Genomic DNA, 14,994 nt, shown 5'->3' on the forward strand with positions numbered 1-14,994 from the left:
GACAATATTGCTTGCAATTTCCTGGCAATGATTTTCCTTTTTTTTGCACTGTGAAAGGATCCACAGTAGGTTTAGAAAATTTTCATCATCAGTGATTCATCTGAAAATAGAGATGAGGACAGTGATAAAGATCGATAGCCTGTCTAACCCAGCAATATCAGCAATATCAAAAGCTATCCTAATCCTTAAGTCACATTATGTAATATGGCTTTTACTAGCTACTTAATAATTAAAAATACAATAAATAGATCATAAATGCCAAATTAAACTGTTAAGTCTTATGTACTATATGTAGGTCCCCCTACAGCTCTCCATTGCTAAATTCAAGGGGTTATTAAGAGGTTAAGCCAATCAGTGCTCCAGAACTAGCCCACTGTTTGTTGATTTTAATTAATTCAACCAAGATTCTTTGACCCACTCACTTTACCCCATTTGATTCCAGACAGCTGTGTAAATGGGCTCCATCACTGCTAGTGTTAACCTCCCAATGCATTTGGGTTGCATTGAGACAAGCAAAGATTATTTTTATGCTCAGGCAGAATGATGATGTGTGTCTCTCTTTGACGTCACTGCAAAGTCTGAAGGTGCTAGAGGTCACTGTTTCTGCAGTAGCCAAGAACCTACCAATAAGTACCACTGCCCAGGGAATCCTGGACACACTCCAGTAGTGACATGACCCAATCTCGACCTAGTGATGATCTGGGCTGTGAAGCACAGATTACACCCTGGGTGAGGGCCTTTGTTGATTGAGCCTTTCAGAGACTTTAAAGTGCCTTTTAAGGTAACTTGTTACTTCAGGTAAAGGCACAAAGAACAGGAGCACACTGGCTGAGATGAGGGGCTCATCTCAGCAATATGGGGCAGCCAAAATTCAAGCTTACACAACCAAACTTCTCTTTTTTCTAAAGGATTTTCCATTTGGGAATTTAGATGTTGCCCTCGATTACAAATAACAGCATGACAGAAAACATCTCACGGACCCTGGAGAGGATGTATACAATTTGTCCCAGTTAATCAAACAATTAGACTAATTAATAACCGAAAGCCTGGGCGTAACGGATGCCAGAAGACAGCACAGGCCTCCAGGAATTGAATTGGAGAGCAACTGTGAGGAAAAGAAACAACCTGCAACATCTGTACCAATGTTGTGAGACGTGACTACTCAGTGTTTTCATATGCCACAAATTTTAGCGATTCCCATTGGAAACAGTTCAGAAATAATTGACTAAATTTACCAAAATAATGAATGAACTAAAAAACTATTCCGATGATCACTTTCCTGTCAGTCATCTAGATACAATGCTGTGTTAATAAAATGTTGATAAATATCTCTGCAGAATGTTCTGGAAGAGTATCCTTCCATCTCGTAGTGTGTTGTCAGGCTTATTATTCTGTGGATGTCAGCATTTTTCTGGAAAAGGAAATGTTAGTCTCAGGTTTGCAGCATGGCTTCATCCTTTTTTCCAGAATTAGTATTTTGAAATATCTAAAAGTGATTAAGTTTGGCACAGGTGAGCTACTGTATTTCTCTTTTAAAACCTCCTCCCAATTACCTATTGGTTCAGACAAGCCAGAGGTTAATTAACGTTCGAGTGCGTGTTATTTCACCAAGCTCAGTCTAGACAGCTCACAGTGATTTGCTCCAGAGCTAATTATACTACATGAATGGAAGGTGTCAATAATTATGGAGTAGGCCCAGTCCATAGTGTGTGAGCTTGAAGAAAACAAATGCTTTCATGCTAGATTTTTTCCAAAAACCATTTTAAACTAAATGCTTTCTGTGTTTCCAAATAATCCTAAATGCCATGCCATACCATTACAGCTGCTATCGGGGACCAGGGATCACCACTTTTGGTACTCGGGCCTCCCTCACAGACGCCCATTTGACCCCATGTCAATCCAAGGTCAGAGTTCAATAGAATGGCCCCTCTTTATTAAGGAGATCAGTTATTCAAACTGTCCTGCACTTTTGTCACTGTGCTGCAATCATGCAAAAATCATCATCACATTGTGTGATTGTTGTGTTACCTCTCATAAGTTCACTAGTAATTAAAAAATAAGGTATTTCCTTGTGCAGGATAATATGATCTGTCAACTGAATTTTAAAAACCAGTGCAGGAATATTACCAGCCTTTCATTTGCATTAGCAGATACTGCAAGCCTATTCTGACTGCTACTGAATTTTGTTTTCAGCAGCTGACTCGCAGAATGCCAGGTGAAGTGGACAAAAATTGTCACAGAACCTGAATTCTAGCAGAAAACTTGCCGTCATGGTTATTTGTTTTACCTCAAGGGTAATTTGTTTTGATTGCAGTGCTCATTTACAGAATTGCAGCAGATTCTTAATTAAAACATGATAGAAACCTGATCACCATGGTGGAATTCAGTCATTGTTGTGACAGTGAGGCAAGCAGAGAGAAACAGGCTTCTTGTTAACAACAAAAATGAGCCTGTTGTGAATATATTATATCCATTGTGGAATTACCTATATTTTTAACACAACCTTTGGATTTAAAAATGTTGTTTATTCTTCTTTTTATTGGGCTGTCTGTTTAAATTTTAAATTTACACAGAAAGTTAAATATCTTTTGCAGACCAAAATAGTTTTAACTACTTTAATTTCTGTGAAATCAGGCAACATAATGATAGTTATTTGCTACTTTTAAGGCGGGTAGCCTGGCCAGCAAAAATCGCAAAATGAAGAGCCTAACCTGTGAGTTTTTCTCATTCCTGTACTGTAAATGACTAGTGGTGAACATTTTCTTATTTCTAAAAGTCACGCATCATGTGAGAGGCTCCACTGTATGTTGAACTTTTTTTCCTTGAGAGACAGATTCAAATGGACATGTTGCCTTTGAAATGACTCTTTTCATATCACAGCTGACAGAGTGACTCACTCATGCGTATTAATTTTACAGCAGTCTCTGAAAGCCTAAGTGACAAGCAGAATTGTACATTTCAACTTATAGGTTCCCCAATAAATGCAGACGGGCACAATGTCTATACAGTACATTTTCACGCATATTGGAAAAAGCCTTAAAATATCATAGAAGCACAAATGCAGAAAATAGCATACATTTCAAATTTCAAAGTCAGAACTGACAAACTGAGGCCAATTATTGAACATTTCTTTTAACAGCGTGTCTCCTGCGAATAAGTTTATTCAGAAATTAAAAGTGTCTTACAACTTTGGTATTTGCTTTGAAGAGAAAGAGCCAGCCAGCTAGAAATGCAAATAGACTGGCCTCTGCTGATTTCTGTAAGACAATGGGGCCAAGCGTAATTAATAAGACAATAAGACAGAGGGGTCTGTGGGGGTTTTAAAGATTAATTAGTCCTCAAATGACATTTTCATTGCCTTAATGCCATTTCCTTCACTTTCTGCCTAGTGCAGCAAAACGGTGGTGATTGGAATTTAGAAAACTGCTAAAAAATGATAATGGTGTTTTTTTTTTCCAGCAAGAGCCATACAAACCTGAAAGAACTAGTTTATATCACCAGCATTCATCTACGCTTTTGAATTGCAACTTCAAAACCGCCTATTTCCAACCCTTTCTGGCATTAAAAAGGAAAAAAAATGTTTCTGGTCAAACAGAGATTAATGACAGAATATAATTATTATTCAGTTCTCATTCTTAAAATCTTTCTTGATTATATATTATTTTGACCACTGATTCTCCAGTGCAGTTTTTTTTTGTTAAAATGCCATTTTAGCTCATATACAATCCCCCTAGGAAATACCTAGGGGGTGTTATGGTGTTCACATTTAGAGCAATTCGATTTTGTTACTGGCATCAAGTCAGATTGGGCTAATATACCTTTAAATGCAGAGAATTTCATCATGCAGAGTTACTAATAAACCACCATCCAAGAGAGTCTAACATACCATATCTAAAGTGTATCTAAATCACACACAAACCCCTGATCATTCATTCTCCTCTCTCCACCTTTACACCTTTGCATTTGCACATGAATTACACATACTGCTGTGCTTCCCTGGAAATTGTCTGCATGGGTTGATTCATTGGATATGAATCCAGACCTATGCATAAAGATAAAATCAAAAATCGAGAGAAGGAGAAGAAAATCAACTGGTCGGTTAGAATTCACTTTGCCAAATTTCGAACCCCAAACCTACTTTCAGGAATTGAAATTTATTTCATATAAGAGCCATGTACAAGAATGAGCAAGTTACTTCTATAAACAAAATGAGGGAGAAACTAATTGTATGTTCTCCTCATGTTCTCGTTGATTTCCTCCGTGGACTGGCGTCCCATCCAGGGTGTGCCCTGCCTTTGTTTATTGGTTGAAATAAAGTGGTTGCAAAATGGATACATGAATATATACAGTATTGCATGGTTGCCTGTCTCTTTAAAAGTCCCTTGTCGCCTCTGCAGAGGCTTTAAATAGCACTCCATTCCTTGAAAAACATAACGTAGATCAGAGCACAAGTGTTATGTAGAGTCACACCGTTAACTTTCAGTATTAATACTGCACGAAATGCAGTTCTCTAGACAGGCACATTGACTGCTGGACAAATCATTTAAAAGCAGTCTTGTGAATGCAAGCTGTTGTTAACACATGGAAACAGGCAGTCTAAGCGAGTATTGAAGATGTTATTATTAGGTTTCAACTGTGTGTCACTCTTCAGTTGCACGGTATTTATAAACAGGACGTAACGTGATTTCTGTACGTTTACATAAATTGCAGCACAGGCTTCTTGCCAAAACAAAGTGCAGCTCTCGTTACAGATTCAGTGCGCAACCGCACGCAAGAGATTCACTGAAACGTGATTGGAAAAAATAGACTTGTAGAAGGGAGCTGGTGTGATTTTTTAAGCCAAAACAGGGGCACAGTCTGTAATTAGCAGAATCTGTCAGAGATTCCCTGCCATTCGACTAAAGACATCTGAACATGTCTATTTGACAGGGATTGTGTTTTCCTTTTAAAATTCTGTCATAGAACTGTTTCAGTAGTTCAGGGAAGTTATTGTACGATGACTAGTGTAATACCTTAAGCTGAGCATATGGGAATTTAGATATTTGTTCTTCTGAAACATAAATGAATGATAACATATCTCAAGTATAGTTTTCAAAAAACATACAATACATATTCAGGTAAATAACTGCCAGTGGTACCTCATAAAACCTACGCCATACTTATTAAAACAGAACATTGTTCATTCTCATCTTTGAGCAATTTCAGTAAAATCTTGCCAATCTGAATGCTTTCCAGAGGCCTTTGGGATCTACACTTGCATTGACCAGTAGGTACAATGGCACAGCAATCAGCTCCTTCATTAATGCTGCTAATGAGCGGATCAATTGAATTCTGAAAGCCTTTGGCAGAGGGAGGGGTAGGCTTAGGTTATAGCATCTTTCTTCACATTGCCAAGTACCAGAAGACCTCACGCCTGTCTTCCATTCACTGGGAGATCTTTTGTGGTTGCACACAAGCAAGATCATGTTTCTGAAGAACCATGCCGAAAGCCATCTGTTAATGTTTTACTGTCTTTCATTCTTCTGAATATCTCAGGCACATGCTTTGATTCTTTATCCCTCCCCTACTGCCCTATTTCTCATTCTCTCAAGATAGCAGGCTTGCATCACACAGTTAGATCTCTCTTTCTGCCCATTTTCCAGAAAGAAATTGCACAGAATGCAGTATGCATTGTGATGCTGCTTTGTTTAACAATATGCAATCTGCTCTCATAAATATGAGCAATGCTGGTATTGTATAGCCCAATTTTTCCATCTTCTGGACTAGGTTTTCAGGAAATCGAATGTCGAAGTGGGCGACAGTTCTGTCAATTCAGTTAAATTATGGTTGACGTCACCGTGTCTGTATTTGCCTTACGTAAGAGTCCACGTGTTATTGTTGGGTCGTGATCAAGTTAAAAAAAAAATCTTCCCAGAAATCACTCAAAACTTTTGTGCTCGATCAAATCAGAAACCTCCATTCTATGAGTCTGAAGAATTCCTGTCCGTAATGGAGAGGCACATCTACGGATCTCAATCCTCACAGATCTTTTTTGCAATTTTTCCTAGCTCACACTGGCCTAATTGGCACCATCCCCACCTCCCAGAAGCCTAGATTTGACTCATCAGATTCATTCATCCTTCAGAGGGCAGCTATTCTCTCGAGCGGACAAAAGCAGACATGTTGGCAGACGTATTTCTATCACCGACTGATTCTGAAATTGAAAGCATTCACACTTTTTTAATTGCACACATTTGATGTTGAATTCCAAAAACAGAACCAGTTTACAAACCAAGAAACAAGTAACTTAATAGATCTCACTGGTGGAAACAGCACCCTCATCATGCTCTGAGCTCTGGTCTGATGATCACATGGGGCCATGTTAGGTCACTTTGTTCATCTGTTTGGTGAATGGCCTATTAATCCCTCCATCTCCTGTCGGCATTACTTCAGGGAAGCTCCTACTCTTGTTGCTACAGTAAATGCACTGCCAAAAGAGAGGACTAATGATTTTGAGCAAGTAGATCCGCTGAGCCTCTACTTTGTTTTTCTTCTAGTATTAGAAGATAAAGCGGTCAGCCATTAACAGGAGCAAGTTTTGACTTGTAAAGCTATTTGTAGGAGTTGGAAAAAATAACAGGCAGGTGATAATTACCGGTTAAGTGTCAGCCCCAGCAGGAATGCAAAATGTGCTAATCTGAACCTCTGCTCCTCATGTCTTAATTCGACTTCTTTTCCCTCACGGGTGCCCCTGAGAAGAAAACAACCCCCCCCCCCCCCCCCCATCCCAATCCCCACCTCAAAAGCCTGCTACTTTACTGTACACCTGTAATTTTAATTAGAGGAGAGAATGAGATCATGTGCTTTCTGCCAGATTACTGTAACTCCTCCAACTCAAAGACCCTGGTGTTTTGATGAGCCACATGATAACCAGTCATTTCCCATTATGCAACAGTACAAATATGGACATACTGCTGCTTAAACGGGCTGTTTTTTTTCAAGTGAAATTTCCATATGCTGCACACAATCAGTAAGAACCAGACTGGCTACATATCTTGACTTCATAGTGATCATAACTAGCTGTCTGTCTAGCTGTCTGCAGTTACATTTGCTTCCATATTTAGGCAGGAATTCAAGACTTTTCACAGAACAGAGAGGTTTATTTATTTATGCTTTACAGACAGCAGGCTGTTAAATGTATAAGGAATCAGGTGCTGATTTTTTACAGCTTGGGGTGCTGTGTAAATTAAAAAATATATATTAGTGTGCACAGATAATGGGTGGTATAGCTTGGGTTCAAACCTGCAACTCCTAGTCACAAACAGTAGCACTTTACCTTTCACAAATAACTCCCTGGAGTTTCCCTGGAGGAGTTTCAGATCTGTTTTGCTTTTGGAAAGATCACCACAGCACCAAAGAATAAGAGCCAGAGGGAGTCTCAGGGAAGCTGTCGGATTTAGAAGATTAGAAATCATATTAGGCTTTATCTGCATGCAAGGGTGAGGAAAAGTTTATTGGGGAAATTAAAAAAATGATATTCCTCAGTGAAGCCAGTGAATATAAAGGCTCCAGTAGAATTTTTTTTTTATGTAAGCAATTCTGCAATGAAAGCGATCATTTTCCTTTCATGAGAGCAACAGCACAAACACCATCAAAGTGATGCGTTTGAGTTGTGCAAACACAACCTTTCCTTTGTCTGCCTAATGAGTGAGTACAATTCACTGCATTTTGGAGAATTTAGCTCAGAATCTGTCATCAAATTGCACTTGTAAGCATGCAGTGTGACATGTAAGCATTTGTGGTATTCTGGAAAAAAATATTGGGCATAATGATTTTTTAAGTACTTTTTGAAATACATGGTCTAACTATACCTCATATAGAGGAATCAGCAGCTGTGCATCCCAGGTGTAACTAACCCTAGAGATAGATGATAATAATATCTTAATAATGATAAACTATATTTTCTGTAGCACCTTTAAAGGTGGCATGTCAAAGTGCTTTTTTCAGAATGACAACAACAACAATAACAAAATACACAAGACGCACAATGAGAATACGCAATGAGAGGAGACAGTAGACGGGGGTACTGAATACAGTAGGAACAGAGGGGTAAAGAACAGAACCAGTTAAATAAAGGCTCTTCTAAAGAAGGTTTTGAGTCTAGATTTGAAGGAGTTTAGAGAAGGTGACTCTCTGATATCCGTGGGGATAGAGTTCCAGAGCTTTGGGGCATCATAGGTGAAGGCCCTGTCATCCATAGAGTGTAGATGGGCTTGAGGGACAGATAGGAGATGGCCTTCAAACAATGTTTATGAGTTTCAATCAGTGGATGAATCCATCAGACCATCCGTTTTTTTAACCACTTCAGTTCAAGGTGGCAGGGAAGCTAGAGCCTATCCTGGCAAGAATGGACACAAGGCAGGGTATACCCTGGATGGGCCGCCAGTCCATCCACAGACAGATACAGACAAACACACACTCACACCAGAGCCAATTTTCCCAGGTGCCAATTGACCTACCAGTATGTCTTTGGACTGAGGGAGGAAACCCACGTGAACATGGGGAGAACATGCATACAGTTCTCCACACAGATCGCACCCCTGGTTCCGAATTGAACCCAGGGCCCCAGTGCTGCAAGGCAGCAATGCTAAATGCTGCACCTCTGTGCCACCCAAATCCATCAGTCACACTTTTTATTTACAAATTATTCATGGTCCAATGCAACAACAACTCCCAAAACTATAATTCAGTGAATACCATCGCCATCCCAATGACCTGTTCTGAAAAGAAACACTACACAAGGAGAATTAATCTAAAAATAAAACAGCCTTTACCTCTGGAAATTAGAGCACAGCTATAAGTGCATGGGTGCTTGCATTAAATGTATTAAAAATGTGATTGGCTTGCTGGAGTTAAGGCAATAAGTCCTGCGTGTATTTTTTGTAACAGAATTCCAACTGCCCAATCAAAAGAAAACAATGTCTTTAAACAAGGTTTGCCATTTGGTGAGAATTAACGAGTACAGTCTGAAACAGAGATTTCGACCTTGAGCTGGTCTTTAACCTGCGCGGATCAGTGACCAAGCACCAGCGTGAGGAGACCTATGATGAGACTTTGCAGTTCATCCTCTGTCACTTCTGCTCTCTTTCCTTCACTCTCTCTCTTTCTTTTTATTCCTCCTTTCACAGAGATCAAGGAAGACGACTGACAAGCCCGTTGCTTTTTCCTTCCACAGGCGGTCCGGACAAAGCAATACAAGGCGGATCTGGAGAGAGAGAGGGAGGGAGCGTGTTGGGGGGAGGTTGCGGGGTGGAGGGGTGTCGGGTGGTGGATACGGTGAATATGGGGAGAAATATTGGGAGATGATCAGAGACGGAGGGGAGGGGGGGTTAAAACCAGCTCAGAATATTTTTTATAAAGGCAAAACCCCAACTGAGCCCAATTCACCTCCCCCTCACCACAAAAAAGTCCTTTCGATAAGGATAGACCACCCTCTCCCCGCCTGAGAAAAGCAAGAAACAATAAGACAATAAAAAGAGTCTTTTATTTAATCTCAATTTTCTCTTTTTTTCCTTGCACCTGTTTTTTCTTTCATTCTGTTTTTTTTCTCTTTCTCTCTCTCTCTCTTCTCTCTTTTTTTCCGGTGCTTGAATAGAAGTGGATCAAAAAGGTAAAGAACCACAAATGAACATAAAACCACAGCTCGCCCGTCCCGTAACCCCCCCCAACTTCCTACCCTTCTTCCTGCCTTCTGCCCCCTGCCTCTCCCTCCTTTTGCCCTTCTCCCCTCTCTCTCCAAACCCAGCACCTCGTGTCGTGCTCATGTTTGATGTCGATTTCCCCTCCTTCTCTCTCCCTCTCTCTTTCTCTCTTTCTTTCTCTCTTTTAACCGAGATTCTAGAATCCTTCCAGATTGTTCCCTTAAGTTTCCTCCAACAACACACACACAGAAAAGCCAACAACAGCAACATCACAGAAATCCTCAATGGGATGATTGAAAACTGAATCCAAATTCAACCCAACGTGTCTAGAAACTTCTTTAAAAATGTCCGCCTCCTGCCTTGACCATTCTCCCTGCTGCTACACTCAGCTCTACTCTTCTCTAACCAACCTGGGGTCACGTTTTTTTCTCTCCTGTCTGCGACCAGTTGTTCCTCACTAGCACACACTTCTACACAAATATTTCCTTTTCATGGGTTAATCTCTTCATGTACTTTCTTTGCTTATCCAAAATTGGTCTTTCCAGTGAAATCTCCTCTCCCTTTTCTGGATCTCTCTTTCTCCCTCTCTCTCTTTTGCTCTCTCTCTCCCCCTTTTTCCTTTGCTTCCTTTAGGATGACTCCCCGTTTTTTTTAATTGAATAATTTAAAATCTCATCATTACAATAATAAACCAAACACTATGTCACGCAGTCCAGTCAACAAATCCTCTCTCAACCTCCTCCAACCATTTTGGGTGCTTCAGTATGTCTGTTTTTTCTCTCCAAACCTCTCATCCTATCAGCTCCTTATTTTTTCTAATCTCTCATGTCTCCATGGCAACCAGTTCCAGGTTTCTCTGGGCCTACCTCAACCAATCACCTTCGGCCACCTTTTTTATGATATCCCTCCTGTTTTTGCTTGTTTTTTTTCTGTTTTGGTTTGTGTTTGGTTTTGGATGTCTGTTTTATTTTTATTTTTTGCTTTTTTGAGTGTGTTATCTGTGTTAGGGGTGGCGTCAGCTGCAATGACATTTAATCACAGGCCGTGGAAAAGCTTGAGTATTTGAGCTCCTCCACTCATTATCTCCTGCCCTCATTTCAGCCTTGCCCTCTTGCATGTGTCCTCAGGGAATATTTGCCGCTGTTTCTGTTTAGTCCGCATAGACCAACCGTGCTGATTGACCATTCCAGCAAAAATAGCACAAGGAAGTCAAAAAATAGGGCAAGAGGGGAAGTAAATGTCAAGTGTCATTGACTTCGCCAGTGCCATAAGCTGTCACAACAATTTTTTGTCCACAAGTTGAGACAGAATAACAGATATGGCCACTAAACAGTCGACAATCGCAGGAAATTGGGACAGATCCTTGGACACAAAGCAGAGAGGCAATGAGGAGGAATTGAGATGGCAGGAGAGCAGCAAGGATGTGAACTGAGCTGTTTTAATGGATGCTGCCATGATCAGCTAACTCCCTGCAAGTGGGAGGCTGGGGCTGGCATCAGCAGCAACCATGATGTTTCAGTGAACGTGTTATTGCACACGACTGCTGCCTCCTACTTCCCCCTCCCACCCCCTCTGCTCTCTTTCTATAGATATGTCTATATTCTGGTTGAACCTTTCTTTTCTTGTTCCCTCATATGAAACCCCCACCAGTTATGATTTCCTCTCCTCCAGAGTGTTACCTCCCTGTTGCTCCTTTACTGTTTTGACCTTTAACACCCCACCTCCCTCATCTTCCTCCCTCTTTCCCCCAGTTGTTTATTTATTGGTTTGTTGATTTATAAAGATTTTGTGTTGATGTGTCTCTTAATTATTTTTTTGTGGGGGTGGGGGGGGTGTAATTTGCTTTTGGTTCCATTTAGGCACTGTGCTCAGATTGATGGACTGAAACTCTTGCATGAGAAGGGAAGACTGGAAAGGAAAAAACACTAAGTGATCATGCTCAATCTGAAAGCTGAACTGGAGCAGTTGAATTATGATTCTTGATTTATCAGTGCATAAATGGCTCCTTTGAGCTCTTCAATGGTTCTCTTTTGTACTTTCCCTTTTTCATAAAGAGCCTTTCTGAGCCCAAATCACTGTTGGCACATAGTATTTAAAGGAAGAGGATAGCTTCTCCTTAATGTTGTATAAGCTTGATGTTCTGAAATGTGTGCACCACTTTCATGTGTTCTTTTTAGGGATTTGGAACTAGAAATAATGATTCTGGCACCTCTCGTGTCGATGTGTAAGAAAGAGTAATGAAATACTCTGTTCTTTCCTGGTCTGTTAAAATGAACAGCTGCTTTGCTTGATCCTCTCTGTTTCTGAACACAATCCCAATTTTTTTGGCGTGTTTAATATGTATACTGTCATTCAGCTGGACTGAACGCCACCGATAAATTTATCAAATGAGGCTCCTCCACCTTATTCTCTTGCTGTAACGCAGCGAGTTTAACAAAAATCACAATGGACAGAAAAACCCTCATGGGACCCTTAATATCTGCCATGATTTTGTGAGAGCTCTTTGCCAGCCTGTTTGAGGACAGCCTGATTTATGAGGGATTGCTTAGGATTACATTTTCTATTTATTAAAAAGAAAATGGAGCGCTGCAGTATGCTTGTCATTATAAGGAGAGAAATTTTATATTGTGGTTTGGGAATGGAAACAACTTCAGAGCTTGAGTGACATCTAAGGCTTTAATTTCTCATTCTTTTTTATTGCCTTGCTTTACAGAAAGTGGTGTTGATTTGCAGTTTAATGCAGGCTCCATGTTGATGATCGTAAAGCTCAGATAGTTTTCAGCTGCTTTTAAGAGCTACACCTTCCTAGTTTATGGAACTTTTGTGTAGTTTGAAGAGTTTCAGCACTGGGTTAGTGCTGCACGCACTACCTTTGTGTAGTGAATTTCTTCTTTGGTTGCATTACAGTGTCAGTTCAGTACTGATAAGATTTTAGGTGTTCATGCTGATAATCAGAGAATGCTTTATTTTGGTTTGTGTACTATAGGCAGAAAGCATTTACATTGCTTTAAAGGTGGTGTATTGGTTAAAAACATCCTAAAGCCAGCTAACTACAGTTAGAGTATATTACTACTCAAGAGAGGTCTGACCACAGGCACCTTAATAAACAGCTACCACTGCAGTCAGAATGTAACGTGGCTACAGTTTTTAGTAACAGGTGGTTTCAGCACTTTCGACAGGGTTATGTTTGTGCAGAATCTGCAGACTGTGTAAATTCAGCACCTTGGACAGGAACAAAATGATACCTACCTGCTAATATAAAATGAAAAAAGAGAACTTATTAGCTAGCAATACTGTAGATAGCTATTCACACAGTTTGGGAGCTGGCTTGAAGTTGCTACGTTTTAAAATAGATGCACCCTAGTGTAAAAAAGTACCAAGCAGCTGACTTAGTAAAGAAGTCAACCCAACCATTGCTCTGTATTGAGAACAGCGGGCTGAAAATGTTCAGTAGAAATGTGTAAGGTTAGCTGGGCCAAAGGTGAATAAATTTGTCTTCCATCTTGCAGCTTTTCTGCAGGATCCAACATTTTAGCACATATGAAGATATTTTGCTTTTCTAACATTCACAGATGGAGCATGCCAGACATTCAGGCATTCTGCAGTGTGGTTTCATGGTGATAACTGAAAATTCACATGTCAGTTTGAATAATGTGAATGTCAGTTCATTATGGGTACTCTTTTGTCTATTCAGTTGTATATATGTTGTATTTGGAGGGGAATACTAAAAGATCTGTTCATTATAAAAGATTATAAAAGAAAATAATTCTATATATATTTAATGATATCTTTTGGATGAATTGCCCTTACCCAAAAACTATACAATGCATTGTTACCAGCTTCATTCTGTTTAGTTTTCCACCTATAATGAGTCACAAAGAATGAATCTGGAAACACACGGAAGATTTCAAAATGTCTTTAAAGAAACAGCGTTTTGTGTTGCACTGGAACAGAAACAAGGCAATCTTTCAAGGAGAAGCAGGTTTCAGAAAGTGTAAAGCTAGTATGTTTGTCCACTTTTTCGGAATATCAGTGTGTCTGTCAAGTAAAATACACACTGTTGCTAAAATTAGAAGCTTTGCAGATGGCTGATCTGTCCATTTCTGACTTCAGTACAAATGTGACTTTTATATCAAGGAAAAAAAAAACATAAGAAGCAATGGTTTGATGAAAGGTGGTTGACACATTTGTGGCTGATTTTGTGATGGTGGCAATCTTTGGGGTGGAATTCTGGTTTCCTATTTCCATGATATGAAAAAGTGTTCAGTCACTGTAAAGTAGTTGATATCTGCACTGAGAGACACCACAATTTCCCTGAAGGACTTCCTATTCATCCTTTATTTACTCCCTTACTTAATGTTGCTAAACTCAGTCTTGGTCATCTTCCACAGGGATACTGCATGACACTTGACATTCCACCAGCATTACACCAGAATGAATATAGACATAAACTAGCCAACAAATACATGCACTTTGGGACTCATATTGTACCTGTAATAACCATCCCTCCTTTAAAACACGATGAGCCTGAGCCAGTTGTTCACATTGATTTTTAATCACAAAGGGTCTTAAAATGAGCAGTGCATTGCTGCTCAGCTGCTCTTCAGATTAAGTACTTTTAGATAACATAATAGGGAGAAGGAAATGGATTTTAAACACTCTCTTGTAATAATCAACATCCATATATCTAAAGTGAGTAGTGCTCAATAACATTTTTAATAATGTTGTTTGAAGATTAGTTGCTGTTATTTCCTAGTCAGCCATTTAGAAGTCACTTTTAGGACATCCATAACAATAATATAAAATCCATATGGTATTTTTTATTAATGTGTACCTGCAATTCGTAAGCTTTGAAATTCAGTGGGGATGTGTTAAGGGCTAGAGGTTATTTTTATTCTTACAGAATACCACCTCAAGATTGTTATCAAGATTACTAATATTAACCAAACAAAAATCATATAATTTTTCTAAACCGCCTATACATTGATTGGCCTTTGTTTTTTAAATTCAATTCTGATGCAGCAGATTTTTTCCTGAGAGGCTGAGGTGCTGTTTGGCTGGCTCCCCTCTGTGTTAGGCTGAAGGTAAAGAGTTGCTTCACTGGTGCTGGAATACTGAAATAACATTAGGGTCTGGCACAAGGGTATTCTACTTAAGACCCTCATGGATGCTGTACCCACACTTTCAATGCAGCCAGATTTGGAATGCTTTGGGTTTTGAGTTGTTTCTAGAAAATCCGTCATATGCTGCACATTAACAGCATTTTTATGCAAACAGTTTGCAAGAAGAACTGATTTGTAAGTTGATTGGTTTT

General features: G+C 39.6%; 1 protein-coding gene across 2 annotated transcripts in view; it reads left to right on the top strand.

Moving 5' to 3' along the window:
* LOC148820883 (adhesion G protein-coupled receptor L1-like) overlaps positions 1-14,994 on the top strand; it is a 200,631-nt gene that overhangs the window by 85,402 nt on the left and 100,235 nt on the right. The window contains exon 4 of one of the 2 annotated variants that reach the window (XM_088932205.1): positions 9,635-9,649. The exons of the other annotated variant lie outside the window; for it this stretch is intronic. Within the exon in view, the coding sequence (XP_088788331.1) occupies positions 9,635-9,649 (15 nt within the window). The remainder of the gene's footprint in view (positions 1-9,634; positions 9,650-14,994) is intronic. 2 annotated transcript variants of the gene reach the window in all.

The sequence above is a fragment of the Atractosteus spatula genome, chromosome 14 (assembly GCF_055471065.1).
Source record: "Atractosteus spatula isolate fAtrSpa1 chromosome 14, fAtrSpa1.hap1, whole genome shotgun sequence".
Classification (NCBI taxonomy): Eukaryota; Metazoa; Chordata; class Actinopteri; order Semionotiformes; family Lepisosteidae; genus Atractosteus; species Atractosteus spatula.